Source organism: Propithecus coquereli, unplaced genomic scaffold (assembly GCF_000956105.1).
Source record: "Propithecus coquereli isolate 6110/MARCELLA unplaced genomic scaffold, Pcoq_1.0 Scaffold51, whole genome shotgun sequence".
Classification (NCBI taxonomy): Eukaryota; Metazoa; Chordata; class Mammalia; order Primates; family Indriidae; genus Propithecus; species Propithecus coquereli.
The window spans coordinates 6755235-6776011 of NW_012150952.1; the positions used below are offsets into that span (position 1 = coordinate 6755235).

Genomic DNA, 20777 nt, shown 5'->3' on the forward strand with positions numbered 1-20777 from the left:
GCCCTGAGCAGCTCAAGGAAGCCTGGGTGCATTTGGGATAGTTCTCTGCAGCCTGGATGCCTTCGACCGTCCTGATAGAGTATACTTCCCAAAGACACAATAGCTCAGCAAGGAATCCAGAAACAATTATAACACACTTCAGGAATACCCAATTACGGTATCCACATGGCCCCAGAGAAATAATTTCATTCCTGAGGTTTTTCTTCCAACCATGCGGTTCTGGTTTTATAAACACGAGATTAAAAATTGACTAGAGACGAGCACCCACGAGGAAGTGGCCAGTCAGAGCCTGCTGTGTGCAGGCATTTGTCTCCCAGGGATCCTTGAATGGGACCAGGCAGGTAGGGGTGGGGGTGTCACAGCTGTGCATGTCGTGCACGTCGTGGGCAAGCCTTCTGAAGCGAAGCAAGTACTGACTTAAGAAGCTATTTTTCTTTCTTTTTTTCCCCTTCCTTTAAAGAGACAGGGTCTTGCTCTGTTGCCCAGGCTGGAATGCAGTGGTGCAGTTATAGCCCACTGTAGCCTCCAACTCCTGGGCTCAAGTGATCCTCCCACCTCAGCCTCCTAAGTAGCTGGGACTAAGGTGCACACCACCATACCTGGCTAATTTTTAAAAAAAATTTTTTGTAGATACGGGGGCTAGATGTGTTTCACAGGATGGTCTCGATCTCTTGGCTTCAAGCGATCCTCCCAAAGTGCTGGGATTATAGGCATGAGCCACTGTGCCCAGCCTATTTTCTTTTTCTGTATTTTTTCACCTATAACTTTGCAGAATTGTCTTCCAAGTAGAGTAGTAAATAATTTTTATCACGAAATCGAGAAAAAAATCACGAAGCACCTTGAACACTACCTTTGTTTTAGTTTGTGTTTGTAGACTTGGGGCCACATCCATAGTGGCTCATGTCCATAAGTAAACGAGCAAGCTACCAAATCTCTAGAAAAGAAACCCCTAATACTGGGTGTGTTATTTCAGAGTAGCCTTACATTAATAGACTTCTTAGTATTGACATTTTATGAAGTTTGTAATTAAAGTTACGGTGTTGAGACAGAAATACTGACTCTTGGGACTAAAGGATCAAATTCATATTCAGTCAACTTCTATTGTGCCTACATATGCTTGGGTCTGAGGAGTCAGTGAAGCTTACGGTTTCTTAAGACAGTGTGTGAATAAATATTATAGCAAGTAAATATGCGTGGCTTTGGAAGAGGGGTTTTGAAGGGAAACAACAGGGCTGTGTGGTAGAGGGTGACGGGTATAAGGACGCACGCTTGAGGAGAACCTGCAGAAATGCTCGAGGACACCAGCAGGGAGAGCCATTAGGATATCACTAGTGACACAGTGTAGCAGACAGCTGGGAGTGGCATGAGCTGTCTATGAAGGATGCAGCCAGCAGTTAGAAGACATGCACAAACCAGAAGTACCGACATACTAGCCAAATCATTTTCTGTATATAAACATTATAGAGTAATATAGTATGCTTCAATTTTTTTTCTTAAATCCAGAAGTTTACCAAATTTATAACAGTGGTTATCTCTGGTCAAAGGGAAGTTCACTTTTATCAACAATAGTATACTTTCTCAAAAGGAGTATGAATTCCTTTAAGTAAACAGTCATTTGAAAACACTACTTAGAAAAGAGGATAGTGGGATGGGCTGGACCGGGACACAGCCTCGGGCATTTAGGCTGAATCCTGAAGGGCAAGAAGAGCTCCCCAGGAGCGCCATGTCCCGTGGCAAAAAGGACAACAGTTGGTGTTGCTGGGTATCTAACAGGTATCTTGAGAGGCGAGGCTGTAGCATGTGGAGGGGGATAGGGGTGGCACGGGGTAGAGATGAGGTCGTACCAGAGGGTGGGCCAGGTCCTGCATGGCCTGGGGAACCACAGCGTAGAGTCTGGTTATTAGTTAGCCTGTGGGGCCCAGCTGTGCACATTTGAAGAGCTGCCTGCCTGCCCGGCGGGGATCAGAGTGGAGATGAGGGAGAGTGGAAACAGGGACATGAGTGGTAGCTATTGATGCAGAGCTACTGAAAAACATGGGTAGCTTGGACTGGGGCAGTGTTCTTAACTCTGTGGAGTGTCTAATATAACCCATGCTCTGGCCTCACTCCAGAATAGTTGAATGCAATTTCCAAAAGTAGGGCCTGAGCATTCACATTTTAACAAGTATGTGTCAAGAATGTGAATCACTAGGCTAGAGCTTGCCAGTGGTGTGGAGAGACAGAGTTGGAGGCACACATCAGAGAGAGAGTCAGTCGCCCTTATTACTGGGTCTTCCAGGACCACCCTCCTGTAGTGGGATGAGCCCAAACCTGTTCGAGACACGATGGATACCATGTGAGTGTGCACGGCAACATGCACACCTGTGACACACATCTAGTTCCTTGGGCGGTGGTCTGTGTGGGTAATTCTGACACTTCGCTGCTCTTTCTTGTCTTCCTCTTGCCTCCTTTGTGTACAGTTCATTCCTCATTGACATCCCCAGGAGCAGATAGTGACGGAAGTGGAAAGCACATGCTACCCACACAAGTCTCCATGGTTGCTCCTGGTCATTGGAGGGCACGGCACAACTACAGAAAACGAGGTTGCTGGGAAAACTCTGGCTGAGATGGACTATTTGGGGTTTATGTCTAGATGTCAATTCTCTGCACTTGATTACCATATTGAGAGTTGATGGGGGTATGTTCAAGTTCAAAACTTGTGAAAAGGCAATTAGAAGTTCTCAAATCAAACTGAGTCATGAATTAAAAAGATTATTATCACACACTGAAACGTGATTGTCCTCAGGTGGTTGCAATTGATATCTGCTTAAAAACATGCATGTCGTGTCTCGTTTGTTTCTGAGTCTTGTACTTTCTAGTACCCTTCCCTTTTGGCAAAACACAAGACAGTAGAATAAGTGTGAGAAGTGCTGTTATTTCCATTTAAAAGCGAGCTTGACCAGAAAACACAGAGATTAGTAATTGTACAACTTCTGAAAGTGGGAGAATATGTCTGATGTCCACATAATTTCGTGTTTTCAGCTGTAATAGAACACCAGGGATGGAGGTTCTGATCCTGCTGTCCCACTTTATTTTATGGGTGAGATAAAATAGCCCCTGGATTGACCAGTGTCTCAGTCTGGGACAATGCTTGGTGTCCTGCCGTTTTCAGAAGTTCTGAAACAATCTGCAATCTACCTACATCCTGGTCCTCTTTTGCTCTCTGACTTCTGAGGGACAGTTAAAGCAATCAACTAGTATCTGTAACTTAGAATAAAGATGCTTTATTTTTAAACACAAAATCAAGGTATACACAAAGTAGTAAGCCGTCTCAGTCTGAGCTATCACTGGATTAATTTGTTTTACACCTGAATAAATCTACAACCCCAGCTACTAATTGTATTTTTTTTCCCTACTGATGTTTATACTCTGCAGACTTGAATTCCATTGTATTGAACTACTCCATGTTTCAGCAGAAATGGAGTAGTTGGGTCCATTAATATTTGATTCTAAAAAAAATAGCAAAATAATGGTTTATGCATTGAGGTTCTGGCCTGGTGATGAGTTTTTGGGTATATTTGGGATCCACGAGCTGTACTTTATACTCCTGCTAAACTTTGCATGCTGCAGGGATAATAAATACTTTCCTGTCAACTTTGAGTTCTCACCATGGAAACATCAGAGCCACAGCTGGTCTCTGTTAGATGTCTTTTCCTTCTCTTGGATGGTAAAAATCTTTCGAGGGAACTTTTTTTTTTTCCTTGGTAGATAAGAAAACTATTTTTAAATGAAATCACTGATTCAATTGGTCAGGTATTTGTCTTAACTGATTAAGATTGCTAATTGGAAGTTTTCAAATCTCATGCCGTTGGTAACCTAGAAACAGCCTTTAAGTTGATAGAAAGTATGAGTCACTGTGAGGCTAAGTTCAAACTGCAACTTAAGTATGCGGTGAGGCAGAGTGATGCGGACTGAGCTCAGGGGAGCACTTTCTTTATCATAAATTTAACAAGATATTTCTATGAAATATTTTTCATATAATTGTGTCATATGCATTTTATGGAAATACGTGGGACATTTTAGATGTCTGCATTTTATCTAAACCTTAAACTAGTTGCCAAACTAGTTGCCAAACTACCTGTGTCAAGACACTGATCCCCTCAAGCCCTTAGGCCAGCTGGGCAAGTCTGGGGTGACTGGGGCCCTGGGCTGGTCTTCTGGGAGCCACAAGCAGCCTTGTCTAATACTCTAGTGGGCTGTACAGATGGCATTATTTTGTCTGTGCTGTATGGGAGGAGAATTGACGAGCACAGTTTCAGAGACTGTTGCCAAGAAGGAACAGTGCATTGATGATACAATGATGAAACCAGTTTAGATTCTGCTTCAGTTTTATGGGGTAGCCTGGCATGGCAGAAAGGACTGGGGCCTGGACGTTAGGAGATCCGAGTTCTTATTGGCAAGTTGTCTGATCATGCCCTCTGTAGACCTCGTCTTTCTTATCTGCAACATGGGGAGATGTCTGAGGTTACCTCCAAGTAATCGCCAATCTTGTTCTTTGATCATCTGTAGCCAGTGCCTCTGTGCTGAGCACTGTGCTAGGTCCACAGTGCCAAGGAAGTGCAATAGGCAGCTTAGTACTTACCAGATGTCCTTGGCAGCTGGGACCATGGGCCGGCTCTCCTGGAGAAACAGAGCAGGAGGAGTAACTCTAGTCTGGAAGAATGGCTCCTGCAGGGACTCCAAGGTTGACATGCCCTTGATGTGGATGGAGAAGTGATAGGTCAGTAGACTGATTAAGACTGGAGAGGAGAGATCCATGAAGGGAGAGTGGAAATGAAGTTGGAGAGGTGGCAAGGATGAGGGATTAGCTAGGCAAATTCGACTTGATCCTAGGTCAGCAGACATGCTGAGCAGGGGAATGTCATGTGCAGAATCCCATCTTGTTCCCTGGTCCCTCCTTGGCCCTCTGAATTGCACTTTAACAGCTCTGCTGAAGTCTTCCCAGGCCGTGCAGGCCACCTGGGTTGAATGCTCCCTGGTGCAGTTGGTTGTTTAATGTCTTCTCCCTCACCTCCCTATGACTCCAAGAGCGAGGATCTTATTTAGCACTGTGCCCCAGCATCTTGCACATAAGTGCTCAACAAAATATTCGTTGAATAAAAGGAGATGAAGCCCCTAACCCAAAGTTAGACTGCTTTTTTAGAAACAAATTATTTTGTTACTATTTTAAAGATCTCAATTGTACAGAATTGGATTAATCATAATCCTTGCTTCATGACATATTGTCATCATTGGTCTGTGTATGGCTCTCTCTTAGTTTATTTTTATATAATATTTATTAATATAAAGAGCATCAATGAGACTATGACCTAACTAAAAAAACTAGAACATTACACCTAACTTACCACCTGTCCGTGCGCTTCTCACTCTGCCAACCCTAAGCCTAGGTAACCAATACTTTTAAGTTTGAGTTTATCATTGTCTTGTGGGGGGTTTTGTGTGTGTGTGTGTGTGTGTGTGTGTGTGTGTATTTTAATATTATCATATGTGTACATTTAAACAATATATTATACAATTTTGCTTTTTGGAACTTTATAAAAAATGTATCACATATGCCTTCTTGGACTTGTTTTCTACATTCCACATTATTCCTTTGATGGTCATTCTTATTGTCGTGTGAGGCTGTAGTTCATCCATTTTTACTGCCTGCAACTTACCACAACCTTTGTGTCCTTTTTCCTGTTGGTGGGCATTTGGGTCACTTCCAGTCTTTGACAGTTACAAACAGTGCTTCCGAGAACATTCTCAGACCCGTATCCTGGTACACTGGTGCTTCAGGATCCTCAGGAAGGGTTTCTCACCATGTTGCTATTGACGTTTGGGACTGAATGATTCTTTGTTGTAAAGCCAGCTGTATGCATTGTAGGATTTCTAGCAGGATCCTTGGCCTCAACCAACTAGATTAATAGCACTCCCTTCCTCGGCTCCAGTTGTGACAACTAAAAATGTCTCCAGACATTGACAGATGTCCCCTAGCGTGGGGGCAGAATCACTCTGGTTCAGAGCCACTGCCCTAGGGTAGAACAATGCCACTTTTAGGTCATGGTGTGAATATTTAACTTTATAAGACAGTGCCGATTATTTTGCCGAAGTGGTTGTACCTGCGCGCACTCTCATCAGCAGTACATGCAAGGTAGCTGACCTACATTCTCTTCAGCACTTGGTATTATTAGACTTCTTCATTTTGCCAAGTAGATAAAAAATGATATTTCATTGTGGCCTTAATTTATAGTTTTCTGATTTATAGTGAGTTTAAAATATCTCTTCACACAAGTTTATTGGCTGTGTTCACGTGTTTTGTCCACTTTTACAGTTGTACTTTTGATTTTTAAAATATATCATGTATATTCTTGATTTGAGCTTGTATCTATTGGATGTATTACAAATACCTTCTCCCAATTAATTGCTCAACTTTGATCCTGATTGCTTTAGTCCTGGAACGTGCTTTAGCGTTGTTTTGAGTATCTCTATTGTGCTTTTGAGACAGCTCAGCAACATTCATTTTCCTTTTTGTTTGTGTTCGAAAGCCTAAGAAACCTGACATTAGCTTGAGACCCAAATTTGGGAAAGTTAAATTGGCTTTGATGGAAACTATGCTGTCCAGAATTGGTCAGGCTGCAGGCCTCTGGGTTGCTTTTTGAACGTGAAAAGGGTGGCCTCAAATCTGGGACTGTTTGTGGTGAAAAAGAAAATACCTAATGGATTCAGAACAGGCCTGTGCCCTACAGTAACTCCTTATCAATTGAAAATAAGCAAAATACCTGTAGAGGTATTTAAAAGCCAAAGGCCAAACACCCAGAATTCCTTAGCACAAATATAAACAAAATTAAGTTATACTTTACAAGAAAATCTAGCTTGGGAAAAAGCAAAGTTGTCTGAATTAATTCTTTAAACTTAATTAATTCTTCAATATTATTAGTATAAAAAAGTTTAATTTTTTTTTATCATAGGCTGGAACTAAATATTAATAAAATAAAGCATTGAAAATCATGTGCCCTACGAGAGGGTGTTTCCTTCTCTGCCTCTCTGCATTATAGGGCAAGGCCAGTGCTTTGACCACAGGGCATCCAGGAAGTGGCCCTCTGAGTGAGTGTGCTGCCTGCCTTTGGGTTCAGCAAAGATACAGCATGCACACGTGATGTGAAAATTTATTGCAGGATCTGAGGCCGTTGAGCTCAAAGAGGAGACAGCTTAGGATGCAGGTCAGGATCGCTGTCTTCAAACATCTGTGGGACAGCTACGTGGAAGAGAGAGGGATCAAAAAGACAGCAGGAGAAGTAACTCTAGTCACTGTGAAGTTATAAAAGGGAAATGCTGAAAGGGAAAGTGTTGCTGTCTGTCAGTGGTGCAGAGCACTTGGCAGAGAGCTGTGCCCTCCAACGCAGGGAGTCAAGCAGAGTTCTGAGTGTCCACTGATGTCCTCAGAGGGCTCTATGATGGTGATAATAGCTAGGAGCTGGAACAAACTGATTTGCTTACTATGTGCCAAGCCTTGTCAAAGTGCTCTTACATATTGGTGCAGTCCTTCTAGGAGGCAGGTGCTGTTACTCCCCTTATAGGGGTGAGGGAAGTTAGGCTCAAGGTCACACAGCTCAGTAGAGGTGGAGCTAGAGCACAAACGCAGGCAGCCTGGCTTCTCCAGCTCCGCCTTGGGGAGTAAATGGAATCAAGTCATTTTGGAGGGAGGAACTCAGTGTTTTGTTTTAAAGAGGAGAGGCTCATGGGTTGGCAGGGTGGAGGGCATTTCGGATGGACCGGAAGGAATAACATCTGCAAACTCCTGGTCTGGTTGAGGGAAGGTTGTCTGAGGCTGGAGGCTGTGGGCACCGTGTTCGCTCGGCTGCTGTGAGAGCACGTAGAGGAAACAAGGACTGAGGCTGGTAGGGGGTGGCGTGTTGGGGGTCTGCTGTGCCAAGCTTGAAAGGACAGCTGAAATGTGCTTGTTGGTGGCTTCCGGCATTACAGGGAGGGATACTGTCCCATTAGTTTTCTTATTTCTGTTGGAGGCACCCCCAATCCAGGTTCCTGAGACAAGTAATCGTGGGATTTTGTCAGTGCTTCTCTCTTCCTTTTCTACCGCATCTACTCAGTCACCAAGTTCAGCCAAATCTTCTACTTTAATTCTTTCCAGATCCATCTCTTCCTCAGTACACAGCTGTCAACCTGCCTAACTATGGGGCCTGCGTAACTTTGATTCCAAAATCTGACACGCTCATTGTAAGAAAGGGGAATTACAGATCAATCTCTTTCCAAAAGAGATATGTAAAAATTTCTTAATAAAATATTAACAAATAGAATCCAGCTGTGTATAAAAAGGGTAATATTAATACATTAAGGCAAAGTGGGCTTTATTCCTGGTGTATGCAAGGTTGGTTTTATTTTTTTTTTTTTTTAAAAAACAGGCTTTGTAACTCTTTAACAGAAAAAAGGAGAAACTCGTATGATTGTCTTGACAAATGCAAAAACAAAGGCATTTGACAGACATTAACACTCATTTATGATAAACATTATTAGCAAACTAGGACTAGAAGGAAACTTCTTTAATGTGATTAAGAATATTTACCAACAAATCTATGGCAAGCCTCATTCTTTTCCCTGAAATATGGAACCAGAAAAGGAAGCATCGTTGTCACCACATCAATTCAACATCATGTTGGAGATCCTAGCATGATGCTGTATAATAGGGCAAGAAAAAAGAAAAGTATATGGATTGGAAAGGAGTAAATAAAACCATCATTATTTTAAGATGAAATAATTGTCTACATAGGAAATCTATGAGAATCTATATAAAAAGTATTTTAATAAATTTAGAAAAGTTGCTGGATATAAGGTAAGTTTACAAAAAAAATCAATTTTATTTCTATATACCATCAACAAATAAATAGAAAATGAAATTTAGAACTTGATAACATGTACAGTAGCATCCAAATTTATACTGAGAAATAAGTTTAATAAAAGATAGCTAAGACCTCTACTGAAAATTTAAATTATTAAGAGAAATTAAAGAAGATTATAATAAGATTAGGTATAAATAAAGGGTATACTATGACCATGGATTAGAAGACTCAATATGTAAAGGTGTCAGTTCTTCAAATTTATATACAAATATAATCCCAATCAATAGTCCAGCAAGATTTTTGGACTTTTGGAAATTGACAAGCTGATTGTCATGGGAATGGCTTTCTCCTCCATTTCTCCCTGCTTCAACTCTGCTTTTCTTGGGTGAGCTTCACTTACAGGCGGCTTTCCCTTACTAGGGGTTGCAACAGCCCCAGACTCAGAGCGTTCCTGCAGCGAGGCATCCCTGAAGGCACCAGGAGGAATCCCAGGTGTGACAGGGCTTGGCTGTGTCTAAACTTTGTACCCACCCTGGAAGCGGGGGTGGATCTGGCCCCCTGAACCACACTCATGGAGAATGAGGGGGTGTCATGCCAAAACCATGTGTGCACCACTGGGTCAGTCCATGCCACAGCGGCCTGACCCTCGGTGGTTTCTCACCAGTGGTTTCCAGCGTGGTGACAGTGTGAGGACTCTGGTTGCTGCACGAACAGTTGCTGGGTGACTCTGTGTGGGGGAGAAAAAAGCACGTAGAAGGCCTACTGGAGGCCAGAAGCTTCTCTGGTGCAGGGTGGTGGTATCCAGCCACCTTGACAAAGAAATCTGGCCTCTTCTGGGTTATCACATCTCCACCCTACATTTAAAGTTCCTCATCTCAGAACTGCCTCCCTTCTCCTAATAGATTGAGTGCATTCTTTTTCATTTCAGCTGGCTGGGTTTTTGTTTTGTTTTTGCTTCATCTTCCTGTTCGTCTGTCATGCTCATCTCTCTTTTCCATCTTGTCTCTGTGTGCATTTCTCTTTGCCTGACTTCGTCTCAGGGATGAGGAGGAGGAGCAGGAAGAGGAGCAGCCAGTCACGGAGCCCAATTCAGAGGAAGAGAGAGAGGACGATGCCCCCTGTCAGGGCAAGGACAGGTACCAAGGGCTGGAGCCTCCCAAGCTCACGTTAAAAGCTGGAGGCTCATTCCTGATGGAGAGTTTGCCACCACCTTCTAGTGCCTCCCTTCCTCACTGCCTCCCCTGGCAAACCTTTACCACAGCCACAGAATGCCTAGCTTTGTAGAAAAATAGCTGAGCATGTTTTCCTTAGAGAACTGCACTTTTGTTAAAATCCTGCCTTCCTAACCACACTTTATGGAAAAATCACTTCCCCGCCCCCCTCACTGTTCCCTTTCTCAATTAAGTGTTTTAGCTCAGACAGATTGACAGTGACTAAAAAGGTTCAACACTGCTAAGATTTTAGTCCTTCTAGCATTGTAGTAAGAATTCCATGTGTTCCCTTCTTCCTGATTTTATCAGTACAATATTAGCTAAAATGCGTGGGTAGCTACTGTATTAATGATTCAGGTTTGTTTTTCATCCAAATGGACAGGAATATTTTCACCCCATGTAGCCTAGCAAAAATTTCCAGTATTTATTTATTTTCATGCCCAGAACAGCTAACCTAACTCAGCAGCCTTTTGGGGAGTTTGTCGTCCTCTCTGCTCACCTTGGCAAGGTGCGTTCTTTGTCTTCAGGCAGTGTTAATAAACACAGGCACCTTGCAGATATTTTAAAATTTCGTAGGTATTTTCCCAAATGGTGTCTGTATAAAAAAGTAAAAATTTGCTCGTGGGTAATTTCATTTTCCAATATTCAAAAATAATTCTAAAATTGCATGGTTTTTGTCACTTAATTGACTGCCACTGCAAATAGACATTTTTACTATTTTTTTTCCTATAAATAAGCAAAATCAAAAGAATCTTGGATGAATTTGAGTAAAATCCTCCTCTTGCCAGCGTCCAAGTTAATGGGGTTCTTTGCTGCAAACACCTCATCTCCCGGGCTAGCAGTGCACACGCAAATTCTCGCGTGGGCTCAGTTGACACTCTGAGACTCCCATCGTGCCGGAGGGTCATAGAATCCTGTCTGAACTGACAAACGAATGATTGTTTCCCCACTTTGAAATGTCTGAGAAGAAGCCAGTGGGGTGTGGAGAGAAGAAAGGAAGGAGCTGATGGTAGAGAGTTAGCCACACATCTCAGGATGAGAGGAGGAGAAAGATCAGTACGGAACAGGGCCCCTGCCCGCGCTCCTCTGCCGTGCTTGGGAGTAGTGAGTTGTTAGCTAGGGCTGCTCTGCGAAGGGAGCGTGTTTGGTTGCCAGTCCCACCTTATGTCAAAAGTGAGCCACAGGAAATGATGCAGACCCTCCATAAAACACTGGCATGGCTCCACATCTGCTTCAGTGTGCACGTTCTGTCTCATACCCGCACAAACCCTTCAACCCTCAGGTACTCACAGGGTTCCACACCTACAGACCAGACGGAAGAATCTGGCTGGGAAGGGCATCTCTGTTGAAGGTGTGCTGTTATTTACACAGGTAGATGAGTGCTTAGCTTAGGCTGCGCAGGGTCCCTGACGGTACCAACTGATGCATGCTGCAGGGCATCCTTCACTGGAGACTAGTTGGGCTTTTCAGTGTTAGGAAATAAAGATGTACATATTAGACACCGGAGCTTATCTTGACAGTACCTAGGTATTCATTAACCTTGATCCGGGTGCTATTTGTTCTCTGGCCTAAAACTATGAGGCCTTAAAGGGGCATGAAGATTTCCCCTTCCTTCTGTTGGGTCCATGTCTCCACTGCTCTCTGGCTTCTGCTTGGTGTGTGCTTGACACTTAGTGTGTGCTTGACACGGCAACACTGCACTGGGCACACTGCAGTGTGGTCTCAGGCCATTCTCCCAAGGGAGCCAGTGTGTCTCTGCCCTCATAGACGAGTGGAGCTCTGCATTTGAGGTAGGAAAGAAAGTTCACATCCTGTGTCCAAATAAACATGGCTGGGAGTCATGTCCTGGCAGAGAGACTATGTTTTTGAAAAATGCAGAGTTTCACAGAGATTCTCAGGTTATAAAGGTGTGTATTAAAATACCCAAGTGTTTAAATCCAGCCTCCTGAAGATGGAAGTTTTATTTTAAATTTAAAAATACTTAATGTAATCCATGTAACCAAAAATATGCGTACCCCATAATACTTTGAAATAAAAAATAAAAAATAGGATAAAATAAAAATAATTGATGAAAATTGTATATATTTAAGGTATACAATGTGACGATTTGATATATGTACACACTGTGTATTGTAGTGATTACCACAGTCAAATTCATTAATGCATCCATCACCATGCATAGTCACCATTTATGTCTCTGTGTGTGTGGTGAAGATAAGTTTTTAACACTGTAACTGTGGCAGAATCAGGCCTGTTTGAAGGAGTCCAGACAACAGAGGCTTAGTGGTAGGCTCTGGGGAGAGCAGGAAAGGGACAAAGTTTGTCTTCCTTTCCTGGGGCCCTGCCTGTGGCCCTTTGCACTCCTTGCTGGCATTTCTCTTGTCTGTACTTGCTTACACAAAAGCCTCTGAAAGCAGTACTGAAGCATATGGCTTTCTGAGATACCTCTTCCTCGAGGCTGGGCTTGTTAGCAGGAGGACAGATCCTCTATTTGACCAAGACAAAGAGATGAGTCTCAAATTTTGGAAATTAAGGTGCCATTGCAACCGGTGAGGAGAAACTTAAGGGGGTGGGCAGGTGCAGAAGAGCCTTCGGGGTCCGTGAAATCCCTTCCCAAAGGCCTCCATGTGCCCAGAGGCCAGATTTGGTCTGGGAAATACTTCCTGGCATCCTATAAGTACTGCCTCCCAGATGGCAAGCCTGGATTGCTTGGGCAAACCACAGTTTTTGGTGATAGGTTCTTATGTTGCAGTTCAAGAAACGCAGCTGGACTCCAAAGTAAGTGGCCCTAACCGCGCAGTAGTGGGGTTTTTACATGTCTTTCTCTCTTTCCTAACCTTGGCTCCCTCTCTCCCAATCTCTTTTATTCCCTTCTCTTCCTCTCCTCCCTGCCGGGCCCACAGTGAGGCCAGCCCTGCCTCAGAGCAGAGCCCTTCTGGAAAGGATGCTGCTCCCGAGAGTTCTGCCCTCCCAGCTGTCTCCAATGCCATGTCGAAGGGAAAGCCGCTTCCAGCCAGTAGTGCAGGGGGGAGCCCTCTGTGCAGTGGGTCCTCTGCACCTGAAGCCACCCGGCCTGGCCTCCTGCTGCTGCCTGCCCCTGCCCGGGCTGTGAGGCCGTCCTCCACTTCGCCTGCCTCCCTGAAGTCGTCACCGACCATAGACAAGCTGCCCTACGTGCCCCACAGCCCCTTCCACCTCTTCTCCTATGACTTCGAGGACTCTCCCTTACCCAGCAAGGAAAAGAAAGCAGAGTCCCAGAAGGAAAACAGGTAGATTTGCCCACATGGAGGCTTGTTTGAGGCTAACCCAGGCAAGAGAACACAGCCTGTTAACTGCATCCTTTGGCTTGTCTGCTGCCGTGTTCGTGGGGATTGCAGTCCGAGCAGGCAGCAGTCGTGGAATAAACTAACTTGCTAACTCCTAACTAAATATTGACCAGTATTTAGATAAGATGCAGAAGAAAATGGTCATCCAAAAGGAGATCTTTTGTTCTAATAACTAATAATGGATTTTTAAATGTACAATTTTAAAAAATACATATGGTCTGTCAAAGTCTGTGCATCTTGCACCCACCCATCTGGCACGAGGTCGTCTTTGACCTGCAGAATGCAGCAAAGCGCTTTGCCATCTTTCCCTGTAGCATTGTGAGTGGGCTTGTCCTTCCTTTGACAGTTCTTCTGATTCTGTCCCTCTGAGCACATATTCTGCCTCTGAGCCCTACAACTTCCGGTCTTTCTCTTCTAATAGGTGGGTGTCTTTTTCTTTCTTTTTTTTTTTTCCTTTTCTATAGCTTTCTGTTTTGTATTCTAATTTATACACTTTTCTTTCCAAAGGTTTCTTAGAGTGTCCCATAAGATGGCACACAATTACAGTTTGAACCACTTCAAGGGGCATTAGCATAATTACGTTATTTAACTATGAACACTTAAATAATTATAAAAGCTGGAGATGAGACAGAGTCCCTCGGCCCTCAGAACTCCCCAGGGAACGTGTCACAGTTGCTGTCTGCCTGTCTGTGTGACTGCCCTTCACTGTTGGCTGAATTAGGAGCTCTCTGCCAGAGCGGGGAACAGGAAACGGGGCCAGGGGGCAGGTTATATTTTGAACAATCGTCCAAAATCAATAGTTGGTCATTCTGATGGCCACTCCTATCTTAGAATAATGATAATGAATGTTCAATAAATGTTAGCTATTATGAGCTAGGTCCTATATTGTCCATAAAATTCGTGCTTTAAAGTATCACTTAACCCTTAAGAGGTAGGTTCTATTGCTAGCCCTTATTAACAGCAAGGAAACTGAGGCACAGAAAGTCTAAGTAACTTGGCCAGAGTCACTCAGCTGGTAAGTGGGGGAGTGGATTCAACCCCCAGCGGCCTGCTCCAGAGTAGGGTCCTAACCTTTCCGTGGTGCTACCTGCGAGTCTTTTGGGCAGTCTGTCACTCTCTCCTTACTGGGCTTGCCACACTCTTGCCGGGGGTTCTTTAGGCAAGTCCTTGTCACCAAGATGCTTTTGCCAGAGCCTGTGTTTGGGGAACCCCAGCCTGGGTGTCTGGCACGAAGCTGTGCCTGGTTTTAAAAGAAAGATGATAGGATCTGGACCTGGAGGACAGCTCTTTTATACCATGAAAATGACCAGTCCTTTTTATTAGTATCAGACCTTTCATCTAATAAATAGAAGAATCAATCTAGAACTATGACCATCAACCAGTTTTGCTTACATATAGTGTCAAAGAATTTTGAAGCTTGCCTCAAAGTTTTAGATAGACAGTCTAAAGTTTTTTTTTTATCTTAAGTTTAAACAGTTGTAAAGGATATAATTTGCCTATTGTATATATGCTTTATATTTTTGTCAACACCTCGGGGCTTCAGATTTAATTGATTTAATTATGGAGAACACTACATATGCCTAACTGACAAAGGCAGGCCTCAGTCAAATGAGGACTAATTTCTAACCTAATTTCTATTAGAAAAAGTCTGACTTGATGTTTCAGTTGAAATAAGCTCATGTGTGTCCCTGACAACCGCCCTAGTTCTGGGTCTGATTCTCAGGTAGGCGGGCAGGTAGACGAGATAAAGCATGAGGTCTTGCTCCTAGTCTGTCCCTGAAAAAAATAAAGCGTCGCCTTTTCCCTCCTCAGTATTTCTCAGGAATTCCCTCAGGAGTGATGCTCTCCCAGACGATTCCTTTGCTTGGCACCCTGGAGGTTTTACAGCACAAGGCAGTCCCCGAGCGCTGATTCAGTTTGCTTGAGAGTTTTTCTTTTGTTTCTAAAAGTGGAAGGCAGTTGTGGAGCGAGAGGCAGGGAAGGGGACCTGGGAGACCCTGGAGCAGCCCAGGCAGATCTATTTTAAGAAAGGGCAGATACGGAACTTGAGGATCTGAAAACCCGTCTCCTCTTCTTTCCGGAATGGCTTTGTATCCTTCCAGGAGTTGTGAACTGTGTTTGAATATCTTGAAACTGTAAGTTCTTTTCTAGGTCTAAAATTCTGGGATTGTTGTGCTCTTTTACACAATTTTTGTGGAATGAATCCAACATGACTCTTATACCCTCCAAGAACAATATCTACGTGCAAGTTAGGAGCTGTATGTTTGACTGGAATAAAAATATCTTGGCAACCTCATCTTCCCAGGAGAGTGTGTTAGTCCAAGGTGGTGATGCTGGACTTTGTGGTGACAGTCTCAGCCTCTAATGGGGCTTCTTTGGGCCCCAGGTCCCTCCCACTTGGTCTGCAAGAGTCACTACTACTTACAGTCCTGGGAGATGGGAACAGTAGAAACATATAAATTGCCCAGTTGAATATACACACAAATTTTGAAAAACAGCCACATGCTTGTGAATGAGATTGACTAGGATTTAACTGAGTAGTTTGTAAACTTTTAAAATCATTTGGCAGAAATTTGAATACTGTATCAATATTGTTTGAACCTAATGAATTTTCTGATGTTCACTTGCTGTGGTTTTCATGGGTCCGTGTGGCCACAGATTTGACTATTTAGTAGTTGACTACAATAGAATGGATTATAATAGAGTCCAACCAGTTAGTCATTAAAAAGAACCCCCCCCCCACACACACACAGTGAATTGTATGATCCAGTTAGTTTGGCTGAAATTGACAAGCAAAATTGGGCAGACTGTGAGGCATTGGAATTAATTGCTTAGCCATTAGAAAAACCAAAGGAGGGAAAAACGCATTATGCTTGTTTTATTTCTATAACGTCATTTAGGCACAATTTTAGCAAAGTGACCCTGTTAAAACATTCTTCAGGATGTCCACTTGTGATCGGAAGGGGGTCAGTTTAGCTGCTGGGGTAGGACGACAAGCTGATTGTCCAGGTGGCTCCTGGAGCAGAGGGGGCAGCACTGGGGCCTTGTCACTTTCCTTTCCCTGGTCACGGTGCTTGCTGTCTAGTTTCTCTTCCTCTTTGCTCATCAGTGCTTCTTCCCTTCTCTCTTTCTTCCTTTCTTTGTATATTCCTTTCATCCTTCGCTTTTCTACCTTCCACGTGGCTCCCTGTGGTTTGGGAGCCCTCTTGAAAGATCAAACCAATCACTTGGAGAAGCAATTAACCTGTTGGACAAATAGAGTGTTAGGTTTTTAAAGGGAAGAGAAAATGAGCACCCTGAAACCAACTCCCACGAAGACAGTGTGTTAATAGAGAAGGATGATGGAGTAAAATGCTGTGGTCTGAGTCTCCGTCCACTCAGCGGAGTGCCTGGCACTGAGCACGAGCCTGATATGTGAAACCAAATAGGAGTGACAGCCACTCTGACTGCAGTGAGCAGCACAGGATAGATCTGGGCAATATAAATATTTTATTTTCCATTATAATAAATTCATTATTGAAAACTGAAATTTCATCTTTGTATTCCAACTTTTTAAAAAATGGCCCATTTTTGTACTTCCTACACATAGTTTTTGACCTTTGAAAATATTTTTGCAGTTATAATCAAGCTATGTATAACATTATATTCTGATGTTTTCATTCAGCCTATATATCAACATTTTTCATGTTGTCACTTACAAAATTGGTCATCATTTTTAGTGGTCACATAATAACCCATTGATGAAAACTATATCATACTTTCTTAGCGTTGTTACCCGATTGGGTGGTTTCCAGTTTTTCACCATGATCTAAATAATGCTCCAATGAGTATCTTCAGACATGACGTTTTCAGTGTATAAATAACCATAAGGTTATTTCTTTGTTAGCTTTCCCAAAGTGAAATTACTCTGTCACAGGACACATGCATTTTGCAATCAAATTGCTTTCCAGAAGGGATTCTGATTTCTGTTGATTGGAGTTTGAACTGGATTCTCCACGTGCATGAAGTTATTTTTGCACATAGATCATAGTGGCCCTTGGGGTCCCACACATGATAATACAGTGTCCCTAACAAGTTTAGGGGATGAGTCGGCCCTGCTCTGTGGCTGGGTAGGTTGAGAGGCAAAGCTCTCTGCATTTTGTTATTTGTAACGAATCATGAATGTCTGTTCCCATGAAAGGGCTTCAAACGATGATTTGTTTTCTGGGAAAGTTCTGAGTGATGATAGCTAAATATGAACTGCTAAAGGACATCCATTCTGAAAAGCAGAAAGAAAACTCTAGAATTTCACAAATTCTGATACTTGTAACAGATGTCTGGGAAATAATCAAAGCTTTATGTAAACCCTAGTGGCTGTCATTTTGGTTTGGGGGAAATGTTGGATGAAAACATGAATACACACACCTCTAAGCCGCAGGCCAATATCGAAGGCCTGGGGACAGTTTCTCTTTGATCACTGAGCATGCAATGGGATTATGTTTAATGAATGAAATTGATTCAGAAATACCTAAAGTAGAATTTTTAATAAGATGTTTCTTTAGCCAATCATATAATATCTCCTACAGACCTGTGATGGAATAAGAACACTGATTATACCACCATGAGAAGCAAGAAAGATCTTCATGATTCAGATGAAAATAATTTGGATTTTTATTAATAATTTATGTGAGCAACTAATTTTAATATACATTTGAAAAGACAGGAAATGGGAGGGTTTTGTTTAAACCCCTTTGTAATAAATCTTGTTGCCTAATGGTTTTGGACTTCGGGAAACTCCTCTAATGAGAAATGATCAGAACAAACCAGTTAGGACATCTCTTTAGGTTAGAATTATCACTAACAGTGGTAGCATTTCCAGACCTGTTTTTCTTGCAAAAATTAAGATGGTTTGCTAAATCTTATTTATTTACTGACTTATATTCATGTCTCTATCCTTTCCCCCTCAACCTAAACCTTTGCTCTTTTTAGATACAGCAACTTTGGCAACAGCTCTTACCACTCCTCGAGACCCCCATCTGGACCCAGTGTGCCCACCACCCCCACGTCGCTCTCACCCCCACAGGAGGCCAGGCTGGAAAGGTGAGTTCTGTGAGCTGATGGCTGTGATCCTCAAGTGAGGGGAACCAATTTGATTAAGAATAGTTTACGTAAAAATATAAATAAAATCCATAATGTGCAGTATTTTCCTTTATCGCATATAGTCCAAAGGCAAGAATATTTTCTCTGTTTCACACTATTTGCTAAGTATATATTTTATAGAGTTGATAGTTTATTGTTATTATGGTCTCATCCCTTGCACATTTTCCATAAAAAATATAAAATTATCTTCTAAAATATTTGTGTGAGTGTTTAGATTCATCCCTTAAAACCTGTTCGAGATTTCATGTGAGCTCTGTGATTTGTCTCATACACATCCGTTTTTACCTTTGAATGATTAAATCTATGTAAATGAGCAGGTAGTGAGCCCATTAAGGTGCTATGTAATTAATCCAGGACCTACCAGACGAGAAAAGAATTGTATGGGTACGTGGAAGGAATTCAACTTGGCAAGAGTATCAGACCACCAGAAATTAACTGATTATGACTCCTAGAAGCGAATGATTGTATAAGGATGTGTTTACAAGGGAAAGGTAAGACCTGTAATTTTAGAACAATTAGAAGCAGTTATCCTTACATGGCAAGAGTGCTGAGTTAGAGAAGACCAGTTAGGGTTCCAAGTCACTCACTTGGAAGTTAGTCAATCCCTGAGGGTAAAATGCCAGTTACGCCAGCCCTTACCTTAGAGGGTGGTTTTGATGAGCAAATGAAAAAGTCCACATAAGAGTGCTGTGTGAAGCCCTCCATGTGTGTCTGGCAGAAGATGATGGCATGTCATGAATCTAGACATGAGTGATTCACGGATGTCATTTGCCTTAAATCCCAAATGTAAAACAAACTAGACCTGTATTCCACATTCTTATCCTCTTCTGTGTATGCTGAAGTGTGTTTTGCTGAGCACTGCTGGAGATTGGAGATTTGGTCGGGTTGTAGGGCAGGCAAGACCTTAACCCCCGGGAGGAAGAGGTGTTCAATGTTGTTTGCCTAGCCACATGTCACTGCTCACTTCTAAGATGGTATGTAACTCCCATGGCATCAAACGCTCTGACTCCACAGGCCAGTGTGGCCCTAGGCTGGGCACACTAGGGCTAAGTTAGGTCTTAGTAACAAGGTAACCATTTGATTACCCTGAAGACACTCTCACCTGTCCATGGCCCAATCCTTGACCCTAGAGCACCTCCTCTTGGGATCAGATGAGGTTACCTGCAGTCCTGGAGAGGTCACCATAGAGATGACCCTTGTCATACGTGATGTAAGATTTGAGGCCAAAATGAGGAATATTGGAGTCTGACTGACATGACATTGTACATCTTATACCTGCCAGACTGCCAGCTCCTCAGGGACTAGAGCCAGGCTCTGTTCGTTGTTTTGTTCCCTATCTGGGACCTGACCATGGTAGAGCCATGGCAAATGCTGGTCGAAGAGTCGGGTCAATTAGCCATTCACTAGTTGGGAATAATTTGGAGATCCATGAAGTTGGGAAGTTACAAAGGCAGGAGGCCCAGGTAGTCCACGGGTTTACTAAAGCCCAGGGCTATGAGGATGTTTCTGGAAGGTCCAGGACTCAGGCTCCTGAAGGACTCCAGCCTGTGTCTCCCTCCCAGCTTGGACTGGCTGAAGCACCCCTGGGAAGGAGTAAACCTGGAAGGGTAGGGCTGCATCCCAGAGTGCCTTGAATGCCCTGGGGAGGAGGGTGGACTTTATCCTGAGACCATGGGGGCTGTTCAGGTTTGGAAGCAGAAAGTGACCAATTCTAAGTTGTCAGCAGTGTAGAACAAGCCAGCAGAGAGAGGCTACAGAAACGGGCTGCTGGGAAGCTGCAGCCGAGTCCGAGAGAGATGACCATGCCCAACAAGGGCGGTGCCTGTGGGGCTTGAGAGAGGGTCAGCAGGTTTGGCTGGACTTGGCTACTGCCTGGAACGAGTGAGGGTTCAGGCTTGTGCAAGTGTGTGGATATTAGAAACAAGGACCTGAGAGACGGTACTGGAAGAAAAGCAGATTTGGGGTGGGGATGTTCAGCCTGGGTCTGCAAGGTCTGAGGAGTCTGCATGACACCCAGGGAGATGTTCTGGAGGCCCTGGGGAGGTGCAAACTCAGCAGCCTTTGGCTCAAAAAAGGCCCTGGGATTAAATCCCTAGAGAGCCTGGCACTGAGACCCGGTCACTGGGGAACAGCATTGGCAGGAGTGACTTCTCTTCTAAGCTCCTTCCTCTTTTACAGTGGACTGTTGCCGTAGGGACTTGGTTATCTTTCCCATCTACCATATC

General features: G+C 43.4%; 1 protein-coding gene across 3 annotated transcripts in view; it reads left to right on the forward strand.

Moving 5' to 3' along the window:
• The window catches only part of FHOD3 (formin homology 2 domain containing 3), a 447358-nt gene that overhangs the window by 315537 nt on the left and 111044 nt on the right, over window positions 1-20777 (forward strand). For 2 of the 3 annotated variants that reach the window (XM_012656604.1, XM_012656605.1), the window contains exon 11: window positions 18382-18492. In XM_012656604.1, coding sequence (XP_012512058.1) covers window positions 18382-18492 — 111 coding nt within the window. Of the gene's footprint in view, window positions 1-9916; window positions 10013-12990; window positions 13357-13759; window positions 13835-18381; window positions 18493-20777 lie in introns of all 3 variants that reach the window. The other variant, XM_012656603.1, reaches the window with a different exon arrangement.